General features: G+C 59.4%; 2 protein-coding genes across 7 annotated transcripts in view; one reads left to right on the top strand and one right to left on the bottom strand.

The window, feature by feature from the left end:
• The window catches only part of SLC5A10 (solute carrier family 5 member 10), a 71,822-nt gene that overhangs the window by 17,451 nt on the left and 34,391 nt on the right, over positions 1-19,980 (bottom strand). The window lies entirely within an intron of this gene.
• FAM83G (family with sequence similarity 83 member G) overlaps positions 1-19,980 on the top strand; it is a 30,376-nt gene that overhangs the window by 1,809 nt on the left and 8,587 nt on the right. For all 4 annotated transcript variants that reach the window (XM_025428183.3, XM_049110259.1, XM_049110260.1 and 1 more), the window contains 2 exons: positions 12,344-12,511; positions 19,845-19,969. In XM_025428183.3, coding sequence (XP_025283968.3) covers positions 12,344-12,511; positions 19,845-19,969 — 293 coding nt within the window. The remainder of the gene's footprint in view (positions 1-12,343; positions 12,512-19,844; positions 19,970-19,980) is intronic.

A 19,980-nucleotide genomic window follows, 5' to 3' on the forward strand; every position in this document is an offset into this window, starting at 1 on the left:
TGACTTGCTCACCCTCTCTGAGCCTCTCTGTGAGCTTTTCCAATGGCAGGATCTTTCCAGGCTGGGAGGTGGGGGCTGGGGATGGTCCCTGGGTGGAAACAGAGCGAAGTCAGCTGAGGGTTGTCCGCCGGGGTTGAATTTTGCCAGTGGAGGGACCTGGAGCATTGCTTCTTCTCGATCCCTGCCTCGACGTGTGGTATCCCTGGTGTGGGAAGTCATTCTCAGCTGACACACTGACACACATCCCGAGAAGGGCTGCTCACCACTTGTAGAGCCGGGCCATGAGCTGTCCTTCTTTTTCGTGGTTTCAAAGGACATCCCGAAATGTTTGATAAAGCCTGCCCAGGAGAGCTGTGTTGAGAAAGATTCCGAGGCCAGGTCTGAGCTCAGTAGAGGGTGGTGAGCAATTAGCAATGTGTGTTCTGGTGAAGTTATTTCTAGCAGAGTCTAACCCTTCCTTCACCAGGCCCAGAGTGGGCCAGCAAATCGCACAAGCCCAAAACGCTGGCTTTGGGGACCATCCGGGCTGATAGAGCCTGGGGAAGCTCTTGGTTCAGAGAAACCAGAACTGGGTCAGGAGCTGACAAGGTGGCCATGGGTTAGGTTTCTAGAAAGGTAGAGTCCCTGTTCCCCAAGGGGGCTGGCGGAGTCAGATAGCCTGCGTCTCAGAGCCTGGCTCTCAGCCTGATCCCAGGCAGCTTTGAGGCTTCGGGTTTCGGGTGTGTAAAGTGGAGGTGGCGAGGATGGAAGCTACGTCTTTGGCTGTTGTGAAGATGGAATCAGGTGACGGGAGTGAGGAAGAGTTGCAGGAAGAGGAGGTAAAGGGGGAGGGGGACGGGGCCTTCAGAGCTCTTGGGCTGAATAACCTGCCCCACACCTGCCTTGGGGTAGGCAGGTGCTGCTGACCTTGTGCCTGACTTGAGATTGTGGAACCCAGTCCTCTGGAAGGGCCTGTTGGGATCCCATGGCCCCCTTTTTAAAAATGGAGAAACTGAGGCCCAGGGTGGGGCTTGACCTGCTGTGCCAGGGCTCCCTCTCCTCCACACCTCTCTTCCCCACTGGGAGTAGAAAGGAAGCAGACACTAGGCTGTGCTTGGTATGGGAACAACAGCCAGAGTCTAATCTCCCCCAGACAGGAAGACTGATGGGCTGGCTCAGTGATGGGGCCCGATAGGAGCACCTGGGGCCAGGCTGGGCACCAGGGCCTTCTCCTCACATGCCCATGGCCAGGGCTGAGACCCAGCCACCCCACGCAGGCCCACGGGCCCCCATAACTTCATTTGCTCCCCATGAAAGCCCCACCAGGTTATTGGCATCACTTCTCTAAGGTGACATGGCCAGGGGGATGTCCATCTTGGGTTTGAACCATGGTCTGTGGGGTAGCACCGTCGGCTGGTCCCACTGAGAATGGGGCCCCACTGCTGAGACTTTCCGCTGCTCTCCGACAGCAGAGAGCCTCCCAGACCAAGCAGGAGGGTCTGGGGTCTTCCAGATGAGAGCACGGACGCAGGGAGGACAGGGACTTGTTCACACCCCACAGCACCATGGGGAGCCATGCCTCTGCTTTCCATCCTTTGTGCTTCCCAGTCCCATCCATCCAGGGACCTGAGGCCAGCATGCCGTGTGTGTGGGCAGGCAGTAATGACTATAGCTCCCGGTTTTTGAGTGCGAGGCACTTTATAATTTCAGGTAGTCGGATCTGCCCATTTTTCAGATGTAGAAACTGAGGCCCAACTGGTTAGTCCCTGCCATTGTCACTTAGCTAGTTTTTGGGTGGAGGGTGGGGACAGGCCTGTGTTGTCCTCAGACTCCAGGATGGGTCCCCTGCCCATCCTGGCCTCGACAGAGCACAGTGACAGGCAGGGCAGGGAGGGGCAGCTCACCAGTGCCACCTGCAACCCTCCCATCTGCCCGCTCCTGCTGCTTCCCAGGCTCCAGCGCTGGGCTGTGCCGCTGACGGATGCTGACGGATGCTGACGAGGTGCTTTGCGTGGCCCGCCCACCGCCACCACCACCACCGCCGCCACCGCCACCGGGAGCTCTCCCTGCCTTATCTCTCCCCATGAATCACCTCTTTCCCTTCGCCCCCGCATCTTCATCTGCACACCCTCCGCAACAGCAATGTGGGGAGAACCCGCCCCCTCCCCAGCCCTGAGATGGGGAGCCCACTGTCCTGCCACCTGGCCCCACGCTGACCCCCTGCCCAGCAGGGCACCTGGGCTGGGGCTGCTGGTGCTGACTCAGGGCGACCCGGCCCGCCACCTCCCCAGCCTGGCCTGTCAGCAAGGGCAGGCAGACCCTGGGGCAGGGAAGTGACGCAGCACACACTCAGCCCGGCCCGCTGGGGCCGCTGGGGAGTGGCTGTGTTCCCAGCAGGACTTCTGAACTCCCTGCTTCCCCCAAAGGCTAGAACAAAACTAGTGGGCCGTGATCCCACCGCTGTGGGACCCGGGACAAGCCCCGGCTCTCCTCTGAGCCTCAGTCATTTCATCTGTACAATGGGTACAGACCTTAAAGACTGCTGAGGGTCCCTTCAGCTCTGGCGCCCTGTTGCCCTGCGATTCTGGACACTTCTGGGACGAGAGAGCAGAGGGGCCTGGGTCTAACCATACCAGTCCCACGTAGGCAGCTTGTGCTCTGTGAGGTGTCTTCCGGCCCCAGACTCTGAGATGGAAGGTCATTTGCCTGCTCCTCCCCTGCCCCCCACCCCCAGTACCAGTGATTTACCTGGGGAAAAAACCTGCTTCGGGGTTCCAGCTGCATACCAGAGGCCGGGCCTGTAGCATCATGCCCAGGAGGGATGAGCCCCAGCCTCGCTCCACTACAGCCTCTGAGAGAGGGGTGAGGCTGGGCTGGGTCCTGGAGGGGGACTGAGGAGGGAGTGCTCCCCCTTCACGATGTGGGTGCAGGGGATCCCACCCGAGGCGCCGGGGAAGGCCCCAGGGGCAGGGCTGAGCCCTGTAAACACTGAGGGAGCACGAGGAAGAATGAGTGTGGAAGGCTGGACTAGAACCCACTCCTCGGGCCTGCCAGGCCAGGGCTTGGGAACAGACACCCAGAGAAGTTCAGTTTTTCGCCTAGGGCTACACAGCAGGAAGAAACTGGAACCGGGTTTCATGCTGCCTGATTAACCCCGCAGTCTTTTCTGTCAGCCCCCTGCCTTCACACGCTGAAGCGCTGGCTCACGGCTCGGCTCCCGGAGAATAAAAGCAGCTTAATGAGGCGTTCATTAAGTGCCAGCTGTATGCCAGGTGCTGAGCGGGCACTTTAGCTGCGCTCTGACCCTCCCAGCGACTCCATCAAGGAGGTGTTGGCTCCTCGGTGCTGACGACGAGCCCGAGGCTCAGAGAGCGCAGGTGTTCTGGAAGAGCTGTGCCCAGAACCCCGGTCTGCGGGCTCGGAGCCCCGTGTCCCGGGGGAAGCAGCATCTTGGCTGTACTCTCGGAGCCCTGCCCCTAATGGGAGCACTGGCGCCCTGCTGCTGGCTCCAGCCTGACTCAGGACAGTAAAAGCCCTTTCATGAGGTTCCTTGTCCCCCTCAGGCTTGCAAACACCGGGCTCTCCCTGGGGTGGGAGTGGGGGCGAGTAGAAGTATGACCGCACTGGGCCAGGAGAACACGGCGACCGGACCTGAGACCCCTGCAGCTCCCTCTGGAGCACGAGGGAGGGCTCTCGTTTCCCCGGAGCTCGGTGGCACCAGGACAGCTTCAGCGTCTCCAGGGGCCACAAGGACATAGTGGTCCCTATGTTCCTAGGGCCCACTGCACTGTTCCCAGGTGCAGCAGGAGCCCAGACGGAGCAGCAGCCGGGCCAGGCCCAGGCTCATGCCACGAAGCAGGGAGTTGCCTCCTGCCCATTCCAGCAGTTCCCAGCCCAGGCCCAGGGCCCTGTCGCCTGCCAGGTGGGGAGCGATCTGATAACATAATCCCAGGTGTCAGCTCCATTTTCTCCAAAGGCTTCCTACCCAATGGTGTTTGCATCTTAATTGAGAGTTTGAGGAGAGCCAGGAGCAGCTCTGCCAGGAAGGAGGCAGCGCTGGGCAGGCAGCCTCACTCCCGCTGGTGCTGGCACAGCCCTCCTTCCCTGACCCTGCAAGGTGGGGCCTGTCATCTTGATGACAGGTGAGGGTACTGAGGTCAGGGCACTGACAGTGGGCCAGGGGCCTGCTGGCCTTCACATGAGGGTCTCTCATGTGGCAGGCCTGTGTGGTGCTCTGCAGAGCCCTGGTCTCCCAGGTTCAACAGGCTCATCCTGAGGGGCCAGTGCTCTCACAGTCCCCTGGCTCCCCGATGGCTCAGCCATCCCCTTGTTGTGTGACCTTGGGCCTCAGTTTCTTCATCTGCAAAATTGGAATTGGGCACTTGCCTTGCAACAGTAATAGTTGTGAATGCCCACGAGCTACTGAGTGATCGGAGGGTGCTGAGTGTGGGGCAGGGCACCCCTCCACGCCAGGACCCTGCCCTATGTCCTGGCAGGTGCTGGCCTGCGTGGGCTGTACTAGCGCCCTTCGTGGCCTCCGAGTGATCGCCGGGCTTAGGTGTCTTCCCAGGCTAAATGCCATGTGGGGCAGTGGGAAGAGGGGCTTCTGTACAATGCAGACCCACCCTCAAACCTCAGCTCTGCTGTTACCTCACTGGGCCGCCTCAGGATAGCCACTTTGCCCCTCTGATCCTCTGTTCCTGCCTCCTCATTGCCACGGTGACATCTCTGTCATGCCTCAGAGTCGTGCAGAGAGTGCAGTGCGGTGTCTGGCACAGAGCTGGCATTTCGTAAATGCTGATTCTCTCTTCTCTGCCCGCATCATCGCCTCTACTGACAGCCTCTCTCTGGGAATAGTCTGGGTTGAGAAGTGGTGAGCTCCCCATCCTGGGGGAGTTCAAGCAGGGGCTTGGTGGAAAGCAGTAGAGAGGAGTGGCCTTCAGGTGGCCCAGGGGCCTCAGGCCCTCCCTGGCTTGCTGTGTGACCTTGGGCAAGTCCTTTCCAGGCCATCCTCCTGCGGGATTAGGATGCTCAATGACACCACAGCATCTGTGACTCTTGGATCCTGGAGAACTTGAGGCTTTTGAATTAATGAGTCTGAGATTTTCCAATTTGAAAATCCTCAGCTTGTGCCACTCACTGATGACTTTGTGGGGGTCTGGTTGGCTAGACGTTATGCCTGCAGGCCTGGAAATTCGCAGGACTCTGAGGCCCCTTGGGTGCTGGTGGGAAGGGGGCGGGGCCTGTCCACTCATCCCCAGGCACAGCCTGGGTCAGCTGACGGCCTCTTTACTCTGCAGCATTCCTGAGCCGTGGTGATGTGTATCTGGGGAAGGCTGGAGACTCAGGGCAGGGCCCACGCTGCTGGGCTGGGCTGGGCTGGGCCGGGTCCCTGGACAGAGGGCTCTGGGTGTGACCAGTATGTGCCTCTTGAACCCATCCTGCTGCAGCCATTTGACACTTGGGAGGCCCGAGCCTCCTTTAATTGGCCTTAATGAGGCTTCTGTTTTAATAGTCCAGAGGGTGGGGAAGGCGCCATGGTTGATGCATGTCAGAGGGAGAGACTCAGGCTACCCATTGCATCCCCCCATGTTACCAAGAAGAGCAGCTAAAGCTTCTAGAGCGGAAGAACTGTGCCATGGGCCACCCAGGGAAGGAGTGGCAGAGCCAGGAGGCCCTGGGACTTTACCACCCGGGCAGAGCTGATGCTCAGGAGTTGCTCTAGGACTCAGAGTGGGCTCTGCAGGGCAGTGGGTGGAGTCAGCTAGAGTGTACACAGGATCCCCTGCCAGGGGAAGAGCCCTGGACAGGAGGCCTCTGACACCAGCCGACTGTGTGGCTCTGGGACAAGGACTCCCTCCCTGGAAAATGGGAGTAGTCATTGCTGCCTTCCCTTAATCCCCAGAAAAGGGACACCTGTGTGAGTGTCAGAAAGCTGGCCTGGTTATCCTGTCCCTGGCTTGGGTCAGCAGGTGTCATGACAGACATGGACTTGCTCCCTAAGAGGCAGGACCAGGCCTTTCCCTCGGTGACAGGCCTTTGGAGCCAGATGGGCAAACTGGTTTGGAGAGTGCCAGAGTCAGGAGAACGCCACCCACGGTGGGGCCAGGGGCTCCCAGGAATCCTCCCCAGTACCTGGAGAACCTTCCCGGCCTTTTAATCTCCTTAATCCTGGTTTGTGATGATTCTGTGGAGAAGTCGGCTTATCTTCGTTCCTCATTATGTAATGGTCTTATTCCCTCTGGCTTCTTTTCAGATTTTCCCTTTATCCTGGGCTTTAAATGATGTGATTATCATGTGCTTTAGTGAGTTTTTCTTCCTGTCTCTTCTGCTTGGAATTCACTGAACTTCTCTGACTGTGGATGGATAGTTTTCTTCAAATGGGGAAAAATCATGGACATTATTTTCTTCAAACATTTTTCTGTCTTGCCCACCCTTTCTCCACTTCGAAACCTCTTGTGACTCCAGTTCTGTGTATCCTAGACCTTCTAACTGGACCCCCAGTTCATTGCTGCTTTGAGCCGATCCTGCTTTTTCAGTCCCTTTCCATGGGTCATTTTGGATAGTTCTACTGGTATGTCTTCAAGTCCACACATTTTTTCTTCTATTTTGTCTAATCTGTTATTCATCCCATCCAGTGTATTCTTCATCTTAAATGTTGACTAGTTTTACATTTTGAGATTCAACTTAGTGTTTTTTAAAGTTTTATTAGGTGGGACCAGACCAGATTTAGTCCAGGGTAAGGGTTGGACTATGGACCACCTACTATTACAGCAGAGTCAAGGGTGTCAGAGACATATGGCTTGCAAAGCCTGAAGTCTTTACCATGTGGCCTTTACAGAAAAAAATTTGTTGGTGCCTCTCCTAGGGCTTATTTACCCACGATTCAGGTAATACTCCTCCGAGGACTCTCCCAAATGCCCTGAGTTTTAAATGGGCCTGCACTCTAGTGGGGGGCGGGGGGATGTAAATCATTCCTGGTTCTGCATGAGCACTGGTATCCATTCCAGCTGTCCTTTTTTCCAGCAGTTTTGTCCCAGCCTGGGTGGTTTCCTCCATGCATGTGATCACCAGCTGAAGGGTCAAGGGGATGCCCTGTGTAGGTGTCTGGTGTTTGCTCTCTGCAGCCCTCTCTTCTCCAGTAATCCGTTTGAAAAATTCTGGCTGCTGTGCTGTGAGCACACCCTGTCTCCTCGACTCCAGGAGACTCAGGGAGGCTGCTGAACCCCAGCAGGGGCCCCTCTCCATTCTGCAGTCCAGAGGTGGCTGAGGCAATCCTAGGGCTGATCTCAACTGTTCCCCTTCTCTCAAGGATCACTGTATTCGCTGCAATCTCGTTGGCCCAGTTTCACAGATTTTTGCCTCTGTGTGTGTGTTTTGTTTTTTCAATTATTAAGGCAGGAAGGTTAGTATAGGCTCTGTTATTCTGCTGTGACTGGAAGTGGAAGTCGAATCCAGGATGTTATGGCTATTGTTCCAAAACTTAGAATGGTCTATACCATTCTCTGTGTCATCCCCATGAGTTACCAGGTGGCACCAGCCTTCCAGCAGGAGGGGAGTGGGGATGGTGAGTGATGATTCCTGGCCTGTCCACTGTGGAGGGTGCTGTGGGTCTGGTGGGTCAGGACTCCAGTTGGTGTGACGAAGAGGCAGGAAAAGGGGCACCTGCTGAGCACAGGCCCTCGGGCCCTGAGCCGGCTCTGTGCCTACACTAATTCACTCTTCCCGTCAACAGCTGTACAGGTGTGCATTATTACTGCCCCCATCCCCCAGGAGACTAAGGCTCTTGCCCAAGGTCACACGTCTTCCCAGAACAGTCTGGAGCCCACGCTTCCATCATCTGGGTGTCCACCAGAGCTTTAGAGTGACGGACCCAGAGCACTGGGGTCCTCTTCATCTCCTACACTTTCCAGGTGGTGAAACAATGCCCGTGGAAGGCCAGGGACTTGTGTGCTTATGCCCTGTGTCTGTGGCTGCTTTTGGGTTTCGGGTGGGTGGGGTGTGTCTGTCTCCCTCATCTGTTCTGGGACACTTTGAGGGGAGAAACCAGGGCCACCTCTCTCTGAGCCTCCTCCACGCATCTCTGTGGCCAGGGAGGGCGGAGCAGGCATTACAGCTGGAGCTCCCACTAGGAACCTGCTGGACCCTGGCCTGGCTCTCAGAGTCCAGACCTTCAGGAGACAGCACGCCACTTGGTAGGTTGTTGTGTCATGCAGAAATGATACCTGCCCAGATGGCTGAGAGGAGCTAGAGAGGAGCTAGGAGTGGTATTTAAATTGGGCTTTGAAGTATGGTAGGAATTGTTAGCACAGAGGAGGAGAGGAAGGAGGCCTGGCAAGAGATGAGCATGTGTGGCTCCAGGCTAGGCGTTTCAGGGACGAATCAACAGGGTCAGGGCCCCCTGGGGAGAGATATGGCCACTGAGGCTGGGCCCATGGCCAGTGGTCCTCCAGCTGCACGTGGAACCCCTGGGCCATCTCACCCCTGCCCTTCTTCACCCAGCGCTTTCACGGGCCTGTTCTACCCACTGGTCCCGTGAGCACACTTATGCTCCAGGAGTGGATTCTGTGGTCACAGTGAATCTAAGAAACAGCCCTAGGGGTGCTGGGAGCTGTAGGCTGGGTGTCAACCTGCTAAGGCATTGGGAGTCCCATGTGGGTAGTGCAGAGCGGGGGTGAGGCAGTGGTGGGCACAGCAAGATGCTCCAGCTGGCCCAGACCAGCCAGTCAGGGCATCCAGGCAGGGCCCAGGGAGTCAGGGATCCCTTGGCAGGTCCAGCCTTGGGCCTCCCATCCACCTTCCTTATTTTACAGATGAGGACACAGACCCAGAGAGAAACATGGCTCTCCCCTGGCTTGCAGCCCAGAGCTCCAACTCTGGGCCCACTCTACCCTCGTCCAGGGGCTCAGACTGCTGTGACGGCCCCAGGGAGGATGGGGGGTAGATACACCTGCACCCCCGCCCATGCCAGCAACACCAGTAGTAGGTATTACGAGGCTTCAGGCTGTGTCTGTTGGGGACTGCAGCCACGGTTGGGGGAAGGCTGCTCTTTTGTGGGTCAGACGCTGCCCGCCTTGTTCAAGTCTCCCCAGTAGCCGCCTGGGTGATGGAAGTGCTCAGGGCGGGATGTGGGAGGCCTATGCCAGAGACCCATGTCTACAATCCCACTGGTTCAAGGTGGGACCTGGAGCCCATCTCATCCTCCTCCGGGCCCCACTGTCTGCGTCTCTGACATGGGGGTGGGTGTCCACCCTTCCCAAGGATGTTTCAGGAATTCCAAAACCATCAGGAGGTTGGTGAGATGCCAGGAGGCCAGAGAGAGGGGCAGAATGGGATCTGTTGGATTGGGGAAGGCATGGGAAGAGGAGGTGTGGGGAATCATGGGACGAACGTACTTTGGGAGCTTGCACGTCACTGCACCACCGAGAGACGTGGGGTCATTGGGTATAGAGCACACTCAAGCCCAGTTCCTACAGCAGTGCCGTGTTTCCCTCTGCTCCAGGCTCATCCACGTCTATACCGTGTGGCTGGCCCCCTATGTGGGCACAGCCATCCTCCTGCTGCCCCCAGTGTGCTGCCCCTGGGCACTGAGAACAGGAGGGTTGGCATGGGTGTTTGGCTGCTCCTGGTTCTGTGCCCACATCTTCAGGGAAGGCCTTGCCCATCAGTAAGACACACGGGTAGGCCTGGGGACCTTCCTTCCCTTGGGAGCTGGCCTGTGCGATCTGGGTAGGTTCTGTGTTGCGGGGCTGGCACTGCCCCATCAGTTCCCCAGCAATGCTAGGCCTGGAATACAGGATGTACACGTGCCTGCCACCCCCGCCCCCTGGCACCCGGCAGTTGGTCCGGCTGCTCATGTGGACACACTGGTTCCTGTGGTCATGAGGCTCGAGCTTCAGGGCTAGAACCCAGGCCACCCGCCTCTCCCCAGCACATTCCCTGCACACATGGGCCAAGGACCGTCTCCAGATCCCAGCCTCCCCTCCATCGTCCCCTCTCCTTGCTCCCAGCATCACCTGTGACAAGCTCTCCTTTGACCGCCCCTGGAACCTAACCCAGTGCTGGTAAGAACTGGCGCTCGCCCCAGGACCCCATGAGGGATCCACCATGGCGGGGGGGGGGGGGGGGGGGGGGGGGCAAGGGGGGCAGGCCCTAACAGATCAGCCCAATGACAGATGATCCCTGGATCCACTACCCTACCTGCCAGAGGGCGACGTGGGGAAGGACACACGTGGATTGGGTTCTGCTGGGGCACGTCCCCCAGCCCAGGCCCAGGGCAAGTCCCCATCTGCCATGGCAGGCCGGTCCTGGAAGCAGGCCTGACCAATCTGGTCGGGGGCGGCGGTGACAAGGAAGCAAGAGGTGATGTGATGTCTGCTCCAGGGAGGAACGTGTCGGCTGTGCCCTTCCCAGGGTGGCACGTGAAGCTGTTTGCCTCCAGGAGAGCCTTATGCAAGGGGATCCCCGAGCTGACTCTGGAGCTGTGGGGTCCCCGGCAAGGAAGGCCCTGCTTCCACCCCTCCCACCTCAGGATCACCTCACACTCAATGGGTGAAATCAAAGGCTGTCGCGAGCCTACCCAGCTGTCCTTTTGGCTCATCTGCCCCCTCATCCACCTCCTTGCCAAGCAGTCTCTGGCCTTTCCTTAAACACCTCCTGGGATGGGGAGCTCACTCCCTATCAAGACCTCTGCCTCACTTGGGGTCAGAAAGCACCTCCTCAAGTGGCACCAACGTCTGCCTCTGTCAGCTTCCCCCTGCTGGCCCTGGCTCTCATAGACTGTACCCACTCCCCCTGCCCCACCTGAAACAGCCCTTTGGAGACTCAAAGCCAGCAAGTGGTTGTCCCCCAGAGTACGGTGTCAATTCTGGGCCCCTGCCTCCTGGAGCCCGGCTGGTCCTGTGGCTACACTACCCGTTGTACCACAGAGAAAGCTGGGTGAATTGCTAGGGTTCACACAGATCGTGTCCAGGGCAGGGCAGGGCAAGGAGGAGCCCAGATGGGCCTGCGGGGGCCAGCAGGGTGAGCTCACTACAGCGTGCAGACTCATCCCCAGCAGGCCCCAGGCTGCCTGTCCTTCACCCTGTGCCTACAGGTCCCAGTGAGGGGAGCCTGTCAGGCTGCCCTCATGGTGGGGGTGGGCGTGGGGGTGTACTTGGCTCCCTAGCTGGCCTGGGTAGGCTCTAGCCTGACCATTCCCAGCTCATTGTATGGCCTAGTCCTCAACTTCTTAAGTCTTCTTCAGAAGGTCCTCAGGCCCTGGACAGGGCAGTGGCGCCGGTCTCAAATGTTTGGAGGGGCTGGATGTCTACGTTGGTTGTCAGCATCAGACCCTGGTCCCATGTGCTCCCCATTGCTGCCCCATAGGATGGGGGTGGGAGAGGACAAGAGAGGGCCTAAGATGGTCACTGAGCCCCAGTGGTCCCAAACATCTGCTGCTGTCAAGGTGAGCAAGGCAGGTGAGCTCATCCCAACCACCCTGTTCTCTCCTGATACCTCTTCAGTCCTTGTGCTTTGACTCAGGCCTGCCAGGTCTGGGGCATGTCACTGCCCACGCTGGGCTAGGGCTTGGGACAGATGCACTCTGACCTCTGGGGCCCCACCCTGAGCCAGTCCAGGAGGCTGGAGGTCAGCGGCTGTGGGCACAGATGTTGTCACGTAATAGGAAGAGCATGTGCTGGTTTGGGCTCCGTTCAGAGACAGGAGAGGTGGTGGCGGAAAGCCTGCCAAAGTCCACAGCAGCCCAGGGACACACAAGTGGCTTCATGAACGGCTGTGCCAGCTGCTGCCTCTTTCCGGCTGTTGACACATCTGGTTCAACTCGGCATCCCAGCGTGGCAGGCACCAGGGATGGTGTGGGCTGCTGTGGTTCAGGAATGCAACCCAGGAAGGGGCTGAAACAGGGCACTGCTGTGCGGAGCCCTGGTGCCCACAGGAAGGCAGGCTGCTCTGGGGGCCGGCCCCACACGCTCCAGGCCTCAGGATGCAGACCGTCCCTGGCTCCACGGCACGGTGTCTTCCCTCCACACCACAGGCCTCGTTGGCCAGGATACTGGGCTTTGTTTTCTGTGGTCTTGTATTACAGAGACAGCGGGCACGATGACTGTGCTGCTCCATTCCCACTGTTCCAGGCTGTTTCACCTATTGAGAACCTTGTATCCTACGTGCTGAGCGCACCCTAGAACTTCGGGACCAGAGAGGCCCCCAGCCCACTGCTTCCCAGTCCCAGTGCTGAGGCAGGGGGAGCAGGGCTAGCAGGGGGCGCCCAGAGACAGTGGTGGGTGTGGGAGGCCTGCGTGTCCTGCTGCGGCATCTGTCCCCACTGCCGCACCACCTGACAGCCCTGCTCTCTTCCCGCTTACAGGTGATCGCCGTGGTCATGGACATGTTCACCGATGTGGACATCTTCAAGGACCTGCTGGATGCCGGCTTCAAGAGGAAAGTCGCCGTGTACATCATCGTGGACGAGAGTAACGTCAAGTACTTCCTGCACATGTGTGAGCGGGCCCGCATGCATCTGGGGCACCTCAAGGTGAGCTGGCTGGTAGGTCAGTCCACAAACTAGGACTCTCTTCTAGGGATGGAGCCCTGTGTCGGGCACAGAGAGTTTCAGTAATCCTAGGGCCTCCTGCCAGGTGGTCACCTGACCCCTGCCTGACCGCCCAGAGGGACAGGACACCGCCAACAGCAGGCAGAGATAAGAGAAACATTGGCTAAGGGCTGATCCGGTGCTGGGGCCTCCGCAGGTGCTGTATCACATGCTATTTCAAAGCAGCCCATATGCCGCGTTGATTACCTGTCTTTGCTTGCACTCCTCCAGTGACGGGGTGCTCACCACCCTGGCTCCAGCAGCTCCTATCCTACCTGGAGGGCTCTGACTCCCAGGAAGTTATTTTGGGGGCTTAGCTGGAATCTGTCTCTGTAGGATGTCCACCCAGGACGTTTAGGGTTTAGGATCTGTCTCTGACAGAGGCAGGCAGCTTCCTTGGGCTGAGGTCAGGGAAGCCTGCCTTGAGGGCTGCAGAGTTGAAATAAATTTGAGGATGGAGAGCAGAAAGGGCTTTCTAGGGAAGGACACCATGGAGCAGAGGTGGAGGGATCGGGATGAGCCTGGGTTCCTAGAGCCGCTTTGCTGCATGTCCTTGAGCCCATCACCTCCTGTCCCTGGGCTCCAGGATCTCATTGGTCCCCCCAGAGGGGCAGAGTGGCCACTGTGGCTGGGCTTTTCCACTCCGAGACCTTGCATTTGATCCCTTGTTGGGGGGCAGGAGGAGCCCTCCTTCCACTCAGCTATGACTTGCCACCTGCTGTGTGCAGGAAGCTCCCCAGAGAGTACAGATCAGTATGCATGACAGCAGCAAATATTTTCACAGCACTTGGCTGGGGTCGGCCCCATCCTAGGGACTTTACATGATTCTTTACTCCACATGATGACCCAGTGGGATAGGGCAGTTGTCCCCATCTTGGAGATAAGGAAATTGAGGCTCTTGTCCAGGTGTTATTCACTGCTAGTAAGTTAAGCATAAGGGGCATGGGGGACAGCACCAGAGCTCCCTGGCTGAGCCCCAACCTCTGACAGGTCAGATTTCCGTGGGCTTCCAGCCTGTGATCTGAACATAGAAGAAGGGGCGACGCCAGGCTAGTTAACAAGGGGCTGGGTTCCTGCGCTTGTAATTTGTCAGTATTTGTCAGGTGTGCCCACCCATCCCAGCTGAGTCCTTTTAAGTGGGTATGAGCTCTCTGGGCGGTGAGTCTGTGGCTGTTGGGACATTTTCATGTGGTCTCCCTGGTGGGTTGACCCCAAGCCCCACACTCACCCTCCGCGCTGCCCGCCATGTAATTAGCACTGGGAATAGACTCCCGGGGCAGACAGCTCATGCTGGAGAGGTCCAGAGTGTGGACAAGGCGTCCTTTGAAAGGTGACTGCAGAAGCCTCTGCCCTGTGGGCAGCAGATCAGAGAACCCCTGAGGCCCACCCCCATTGCACCCTGGCCACAAAGCCGGTGGGTGCTTCATACACGTCACTTGGCTCAGCGCCCATGTGTTCCTGGTGCAGGAGGAAGAAGCAGGAGGTGGGCTTGTCCATGCTGAGTGGGATCTAAACACAGGACTGGCCTCGCCCCTGTTGGCTGCCTCTTCTCAGTAGGGAAGACTCAGGGGGAGGTCTGCTCAGAGCTTTTGGAGCTCTGGGGGCAGCTGGAGGCAGGCAGGATTGGGCTGAGAAAGTGGCTCCTGGGCTGCCCGGCTCCCTCCCCAGGGGGCTGGCTCCTGCCCCTCAGCCCGCCCACCCTGCCCTCTGCTCCCCAGCGTGAAGCCCCGCAGCTTTGAAGGGGCTGGAGGCCACTGGTCTAGGCTCCCACGGGGCAGATGGGAGACTCGGGCCAGGGGAGGCTGGGACTTGCCCAAAGTCATCCCGCCAAGTCAGCGGCTGAAACTAACAGCCACTGAGAGGAAGTTGACACAGATGAGGAGGGCAGAGGTGCCCAGTGCCCGACGGCCTGGCCGAGGCTGCCCACGGGGCTCCCCGGGCCGACCACGGTGGGACTTGGGCACGTGGCTCCACCTGTCCGAGCCTCCAGCGCCTCGTGGCCATAATGATGCCTCATAGGCTGTCGGAGGATGAAATTACAGGAGACAATGGTTGTAAAAGCGCTCTGTGCGCCCAGGGGAGTTACGCGGCTGCTGGCAATAACAAGAAATTATAAACCCCAGGCCCGGGGCAGGGGAGGGTGCGGCGAGGCCTCCCCCTGACACTTCAGCTTGAGATGAGCGCATAGCCCGAAGCATGGGCGGCGCAGCTCAGACCAGGGGTCCCTGGCGCAGTCTGCCCTGCTCTGGGGGTGGTGCAGGGGCTGCCCTGACGCTGCCCAGGGGCGGGCACCTTCGTGGGAAAGAGTGGATGACCCTGACCTCCCCATTCTTGCTGTTGAGCCCGCCCCTTCCACAGCCCGGGCAGGTGGCCAGAGGCGCCTGTGCGCCCGGCCCTGGCCAAGTGTCACCTTGTTGAGGGCCTGCCTGCCCGGCCTGCCTCCCTGCCCGCGGGCCAGCTGGGCCCAGACCTGTCTCAGGAACACTTCCTCTGCCGGTAATCCCTGGGCCCGCCCTCGGCCACCCGCCGCCCCTGCTCAGCTCTGCAGTGACCTGCCCTCAGCTCATACAGGCCCCGGGGTACAGGCTGTGCCTGGTGGGGTCATCCTTGTGACCACAAGGGTGAGCCCAGCCTGAGCCCTAGCTCTGCTGCCTGCACTAGGACCCTGAGCCAAGATACTGAATCTTTTTGGGGCTCAATTTCCTTTCTGAAAAATGGGAATTTCCACCATGTGTTTGGCAAGGCTGCTCCAAAGGAAGCCATGTGGGGGCAGGGCACTCAGTAAGGAACTTAGTGAGCCTTCTTCGTGAGACCTCAGTGCTTATCTAAGAGCCAAGGGGCTCCCCTTCCCCTTCAAAGTGTGTTCGGGCTAGAGGCCACCCTCACCCCCTCACCTTGGGGTCATCGACCACCCCTACCCCAGCCTCACGCCTCCTGAACTCTGAGCTCACCCAGCACATTCTGCAGACAGCTGCTGTGGTGCTTGGGCCAAGCCAACTCCTGCTTTCTAGGTGGGGTGAAGGCCATGCCCCAGTCCCCCTCCCGGGTGTGAGGGTCCCAGTTGCCCCCAGCACCCCAGCCTGCTGGCTCAGCTGGCCCCTGACTCTTTCAGGCAGGGAGTGCGGGAATGAGTGCCCCATGTTCCAAGCAGAGAATAGGCCCAGAGAAAAGGACCCAGCCCTCTTGTCCCCACACAGCGCCACACCGGGTGACCCAGGCACATTTGGGTTGAGACTCAGTACTGATGGATGCCCCAGAGGCAGGGGGAGCAGGGGAAGGCTAGGCCAGGCCTCGAGCCTCATCTCTGAGACACGACCGGAGCAGCAAGATGCCTGGCTGATCTGAAAAGGTAGACTTTGTGCTGCCAAACTGGAAAAACCAGCGGCCACTTGGGCTAGGGCTGGACCTGTTTCTGATGAACAAGGAAACTCCAGCCACCATGGCCACGATGGTGAGGATGCAGGGGTTTAGCCTGTGGCTCCGGTTACATGCCGGCCAGGCCAGCCTTGGCCCCCTTCCAGTGCCCACAGCTTCCCCTGCTGCTGTCCTGCCTTCTCTGATCCTGGCCTGGCTCTGTGATGGACTCAGGGCATGGGGCAGCGCTTCTCGACCAAGCAGGGTCTCCCTGGCCCGGGCCATTTGTCAACGTCCGGAGGCTTTTTTTAATGGTTGTGACTGGGAGGCTACTGTTGGTGTCCAGTGTATAGAAGGCAAGGACGCTGTTAAACATGTGGGGTGCAGTGTACGGGTCAGGCCCCACCACAGGGCATCACCTGGCGCAGAATGTCAGCAGTGCCAAGGCTGAGCCTAGGGGCAGAGCCAGGAGTCCCGAAGACAGCAAGGTCTTAGAGCTGGGCTGGCTCAGGGCTGCACTTACCCCTTTCCCAGCATCATGACAGCACGGAGAGGCCAGGGTGGGTGTTGCTCCCACTCCCCCGTTACAGGGGGTGAAACGGGTCCTTTGGAAGAGAGCAGAGGCTAGCTGGGTGCCCCAAACACGGGATATGGGCTCTGTGTCCCCTGCAGCCAGCGTAGCTGGCCTGATCTCCCTGTCACCAGCCAGGCCCCCTCGGGATGCATCTCTGGGCCTCCCCACTCCCCCTCAGGCCCCTGCAGAGAGCCACCATGGTACAGCTGGGGACGAGACCCCATGGGCTGGGAGACTGCAGGTCGGTCACTCCCCCTCCCACATTTGGCTGACAGTCCTGACCTCCCTGGGCCTGAGCCATGACACACTAGGTATTTCCAGGTCCTCCGTGTCAATCCCCTCTTGGTTCCCGAGCAGAAGAGATCCCATCCATCCCTGTCACACTGCATGTGCTGTCACATCCTTTGTCACCTCATTCACGGAGCACCCACTGAGTGCAGGGCACCTTGCCGGCCCTTACCCACTCGTATCCTGGCTCCAGTTAGTCCTCACAGCAACCCTGAAGCAGAAGGCTGCATAGGCCCATTTCCCAGGTAAGAAAACTGAGGCCCAAGGAGGCCCAGCTGGCATCCATTTGGTGTTAGGACTAGAGCCATGTTTGACCAGAGCTCAGTGACCCACCCTGCCCCAGTGGGGGGCCCTGGCCAGCTTGGGACAGGTTCAGGTTCTTCTTTGTGAGCATAAGAGCCCCAGTGGGGGTGCAGGCAGGGCACTGCCACAGCCTAGTGGCCATCCGCTGTGCCCTCTATGTGGTCAGGAGAAAAGCTACTCTAGGAGCGGACGGAGCACTGCCCAGCCATCCTCCCCGGATGTCCTCTCAGGGCCTCCCTGCCTCTCTTTCATGCCCGAGGAAATTGAGAGTCCACAGGGTCCAGGGACTTGCCCCAGACACCCCACTTGGGCCAGCCTGGCTGTGCTCCACCCTGCCTGCTACATGCTCTGCTGGGGGTGCCCCAGGGCTCAGAGACAATGCGGCTTTGTGGGATCCTCTACCTCTGCTCACCCGAGCCCTGACTCCTGAGACGTTACCTCATCGGGACCAGGCCCCATGGGGCGGGGCCCACCCAGGAACAAACAGGCCGGGGTGCTACCACGAGCCCCCACCTGCTGCTGGCCCTAGGGTTGGATGGTCTTAGAGTCTGAGGCCACAGCATATAGACAGTATGATTAAGGCCCAGAGAGGGCTAGAGATCTGCTCGTAGTCACACAGCAAATCTGGCGGAGCCAAGGCTGCCTGTTACATGGAGTTGAGTCACTCTGAGATACAGGTGGTGACCGGAGCCCTTGATGGGGACAGGCTTTGGGGTGGACGGGGGCAGATGCTGGTGAGAGCTGGCGGCTCTTCTAGCCCACAGAGAGGCCTGTGGCCCCAGCATGCAGAGCTCTGGGCCAGGAGCCCATAGAAGCCACAGAGCTGGGCTGTGGTCTGGCCCTGGTGACAGGGGAAGGCCTCAAACCACCTCCAGGATCTTTGTTCCACTCGAGCATGCTCGGTGCTGGGTACAAAGTCACGAGCACTAATTGTCCTGGGTCGTGGCCAGCTTCCTGCTGAGCTGGCAGTGTAGAGACAGGCAGCCTGGGGCGGGGGGGCAGGGGAGCCAGCCCTGGGAGCAGAGGTTTATCCACCTCCTGGGCTGGGCCCGACAACAAATGATTGCTCCCCACACAGCCAGGTGGGCATCCATGCCCACCCCGTAATGTCTGGTGACTGCCCCGGGGTTGCCTGGCTGAGAGTGTCTGGGACTTTCACAGAAGGAACAGACAAAGGAGCGCCCTTGGGCTGGGGCCCGAGCGGAGGGTAGGCTCTGGCCCTCTCAGACCCATTCCCTTCTCCCCGTCACCCCTGCCCTGACTCAGGCCGTGCACTCCCTCACCCACAGAAGCCCCCTCCCTATCCACCTCCTGCTCCCCGTTCACTTCATGCACCCCCCTGCTGGATGCCAGGACTGTTCTTACGGGCAGCTCTAACCTGGTCACTTCCTGCCCTGAATCCCTTCGTGGCTCCCTACTGCCCCCAGGCCCGAGCCAGGCCCTTAAGCAGGTGTAGGGTCTTTCTTCGACATGTGGCCCAGCCCGCTCTGCAGGCTCTGTCGCCCACCCTCCTCCTGCAAAGTCCTCGCAGGTCCTAGATGCTGTTCTTGTTGCCAGGCCTTTGTGTTCCTGTGTTTGGAATGCTGCACCCTCTTCCCACCCGACCCACTCATCCTCGTCTTCCAGATGTCAGCCGCCTCCGGGAGCCTGCCCCAGCCCCCCAGACCTATAGTTCTTACTCATCTGCCTCCTCCCCCACCTCCAGCGTGGGGTCCTTGTCACAGCCCTCTTGGTCTGCTGCTGGGGTCTTGGCAGGGGTCAAGGAGTGCGTGAATGGGCGGGCAGTTAATAAACCTAGTGAATAGGCGAGGGTGACAGGGGAGGCGCAGAAGGGGTAACAGCCCTGTGCTTGAAGTTGGCACGGATCCCTTTCGGAGGGAGTGACTCGTCCCTGGGCAGGTGTCAGACCCACTGGGGTTTGGGTGCAAAATGAAATTTCCAGCCTGACACCAGTCCTCCTGGTGGAAGGGAAGCCAGCACTCAGCCCTGCAGTGCCCCACAGAGCACACACCGGGGAGGGAGGAAGGGCCCTTCCGTGGCCGGGGTCCAGAGAAAGGCAGGAGCTACCCAGCTCGGACCTGAGGTAGGGGTGGGCCCGGTCGGCTCGTGACACCTGGGAGACTCCATCTCCTCCCTCTGGGTCTTAGCTCCCCTTCCCATGGTCCCTGGGGGCCTCTCCAACTGGCTCTGAGCCACAGTGCAAGCCCAGTGAGGAGTGCGTAGCAGGTAGTGAGCGGCCTGTCAGGAAGTAGGGGAGTTTGCTGGGAGCCCTGTCCTCAGTGAGTGGGGCTCAGCAGGGACAGTGAGACAGCCGTGTGGGGAAGACTGGGAGAGAGGCCCGGCCGCTTACTCACCCTGGGAAAGCCTGAAGGCAGGCCTCCCTCCTCCCCGGCCACACAGACCCCGTGGGATTTTGCTAAAATGCGTCTGCATGCCCCTTCCGCTCAAGACCCTGCAGCAGCTTGTCCGTGGTGGCCTGGCCCCACAGCTCTTGTCCTGCCCATGTCTGCTCTGTGGACACCCTGCAGGCCACGCCTTTTGTCACTGGCCCCACTCCTTCTGTCTTGCCACCACTTTCCACTTTGGGCCAGACCCTGTGGTCCCCACAATCACCACCCCTTTCTCCAGGGCTTACTGCTTTGTCCTTCCCCATCCAACCCTCCCACCCCCCGAAGCCCTTTTTGAGCCCCAGGAGGAGGTTGCTGCCCACCCCCAGCCCTGCCAACATGTAATTGTGCCTCCTGTCCCCCAACACAGAATCTCAGGGTGCGGAGCAGTGGGGGAACAGAGTTCTTCACACGGTCGGCTACCAAGTTCAAGGGGGCCCTGGCCCAGAAGTTCATGTTCGTGGATGGAGACCGGGCCATCTGTGGCTCCTACAGGTGACTCTCGA

Source organism: Canis lupus, chromosome 5 (genome assembly GCF_003254725.2).
Source record: "Canis lupus dingo isolate Sandy chromosome 5, ASM325472v2, whole genome shotgun sequence".
In the NCBI taxonomy this organism is placed as follows: Eukaryota; Metazoa; Chordata; class Mammalia; order Carnivora; family Canidae; genus Canis; species Canis lupus.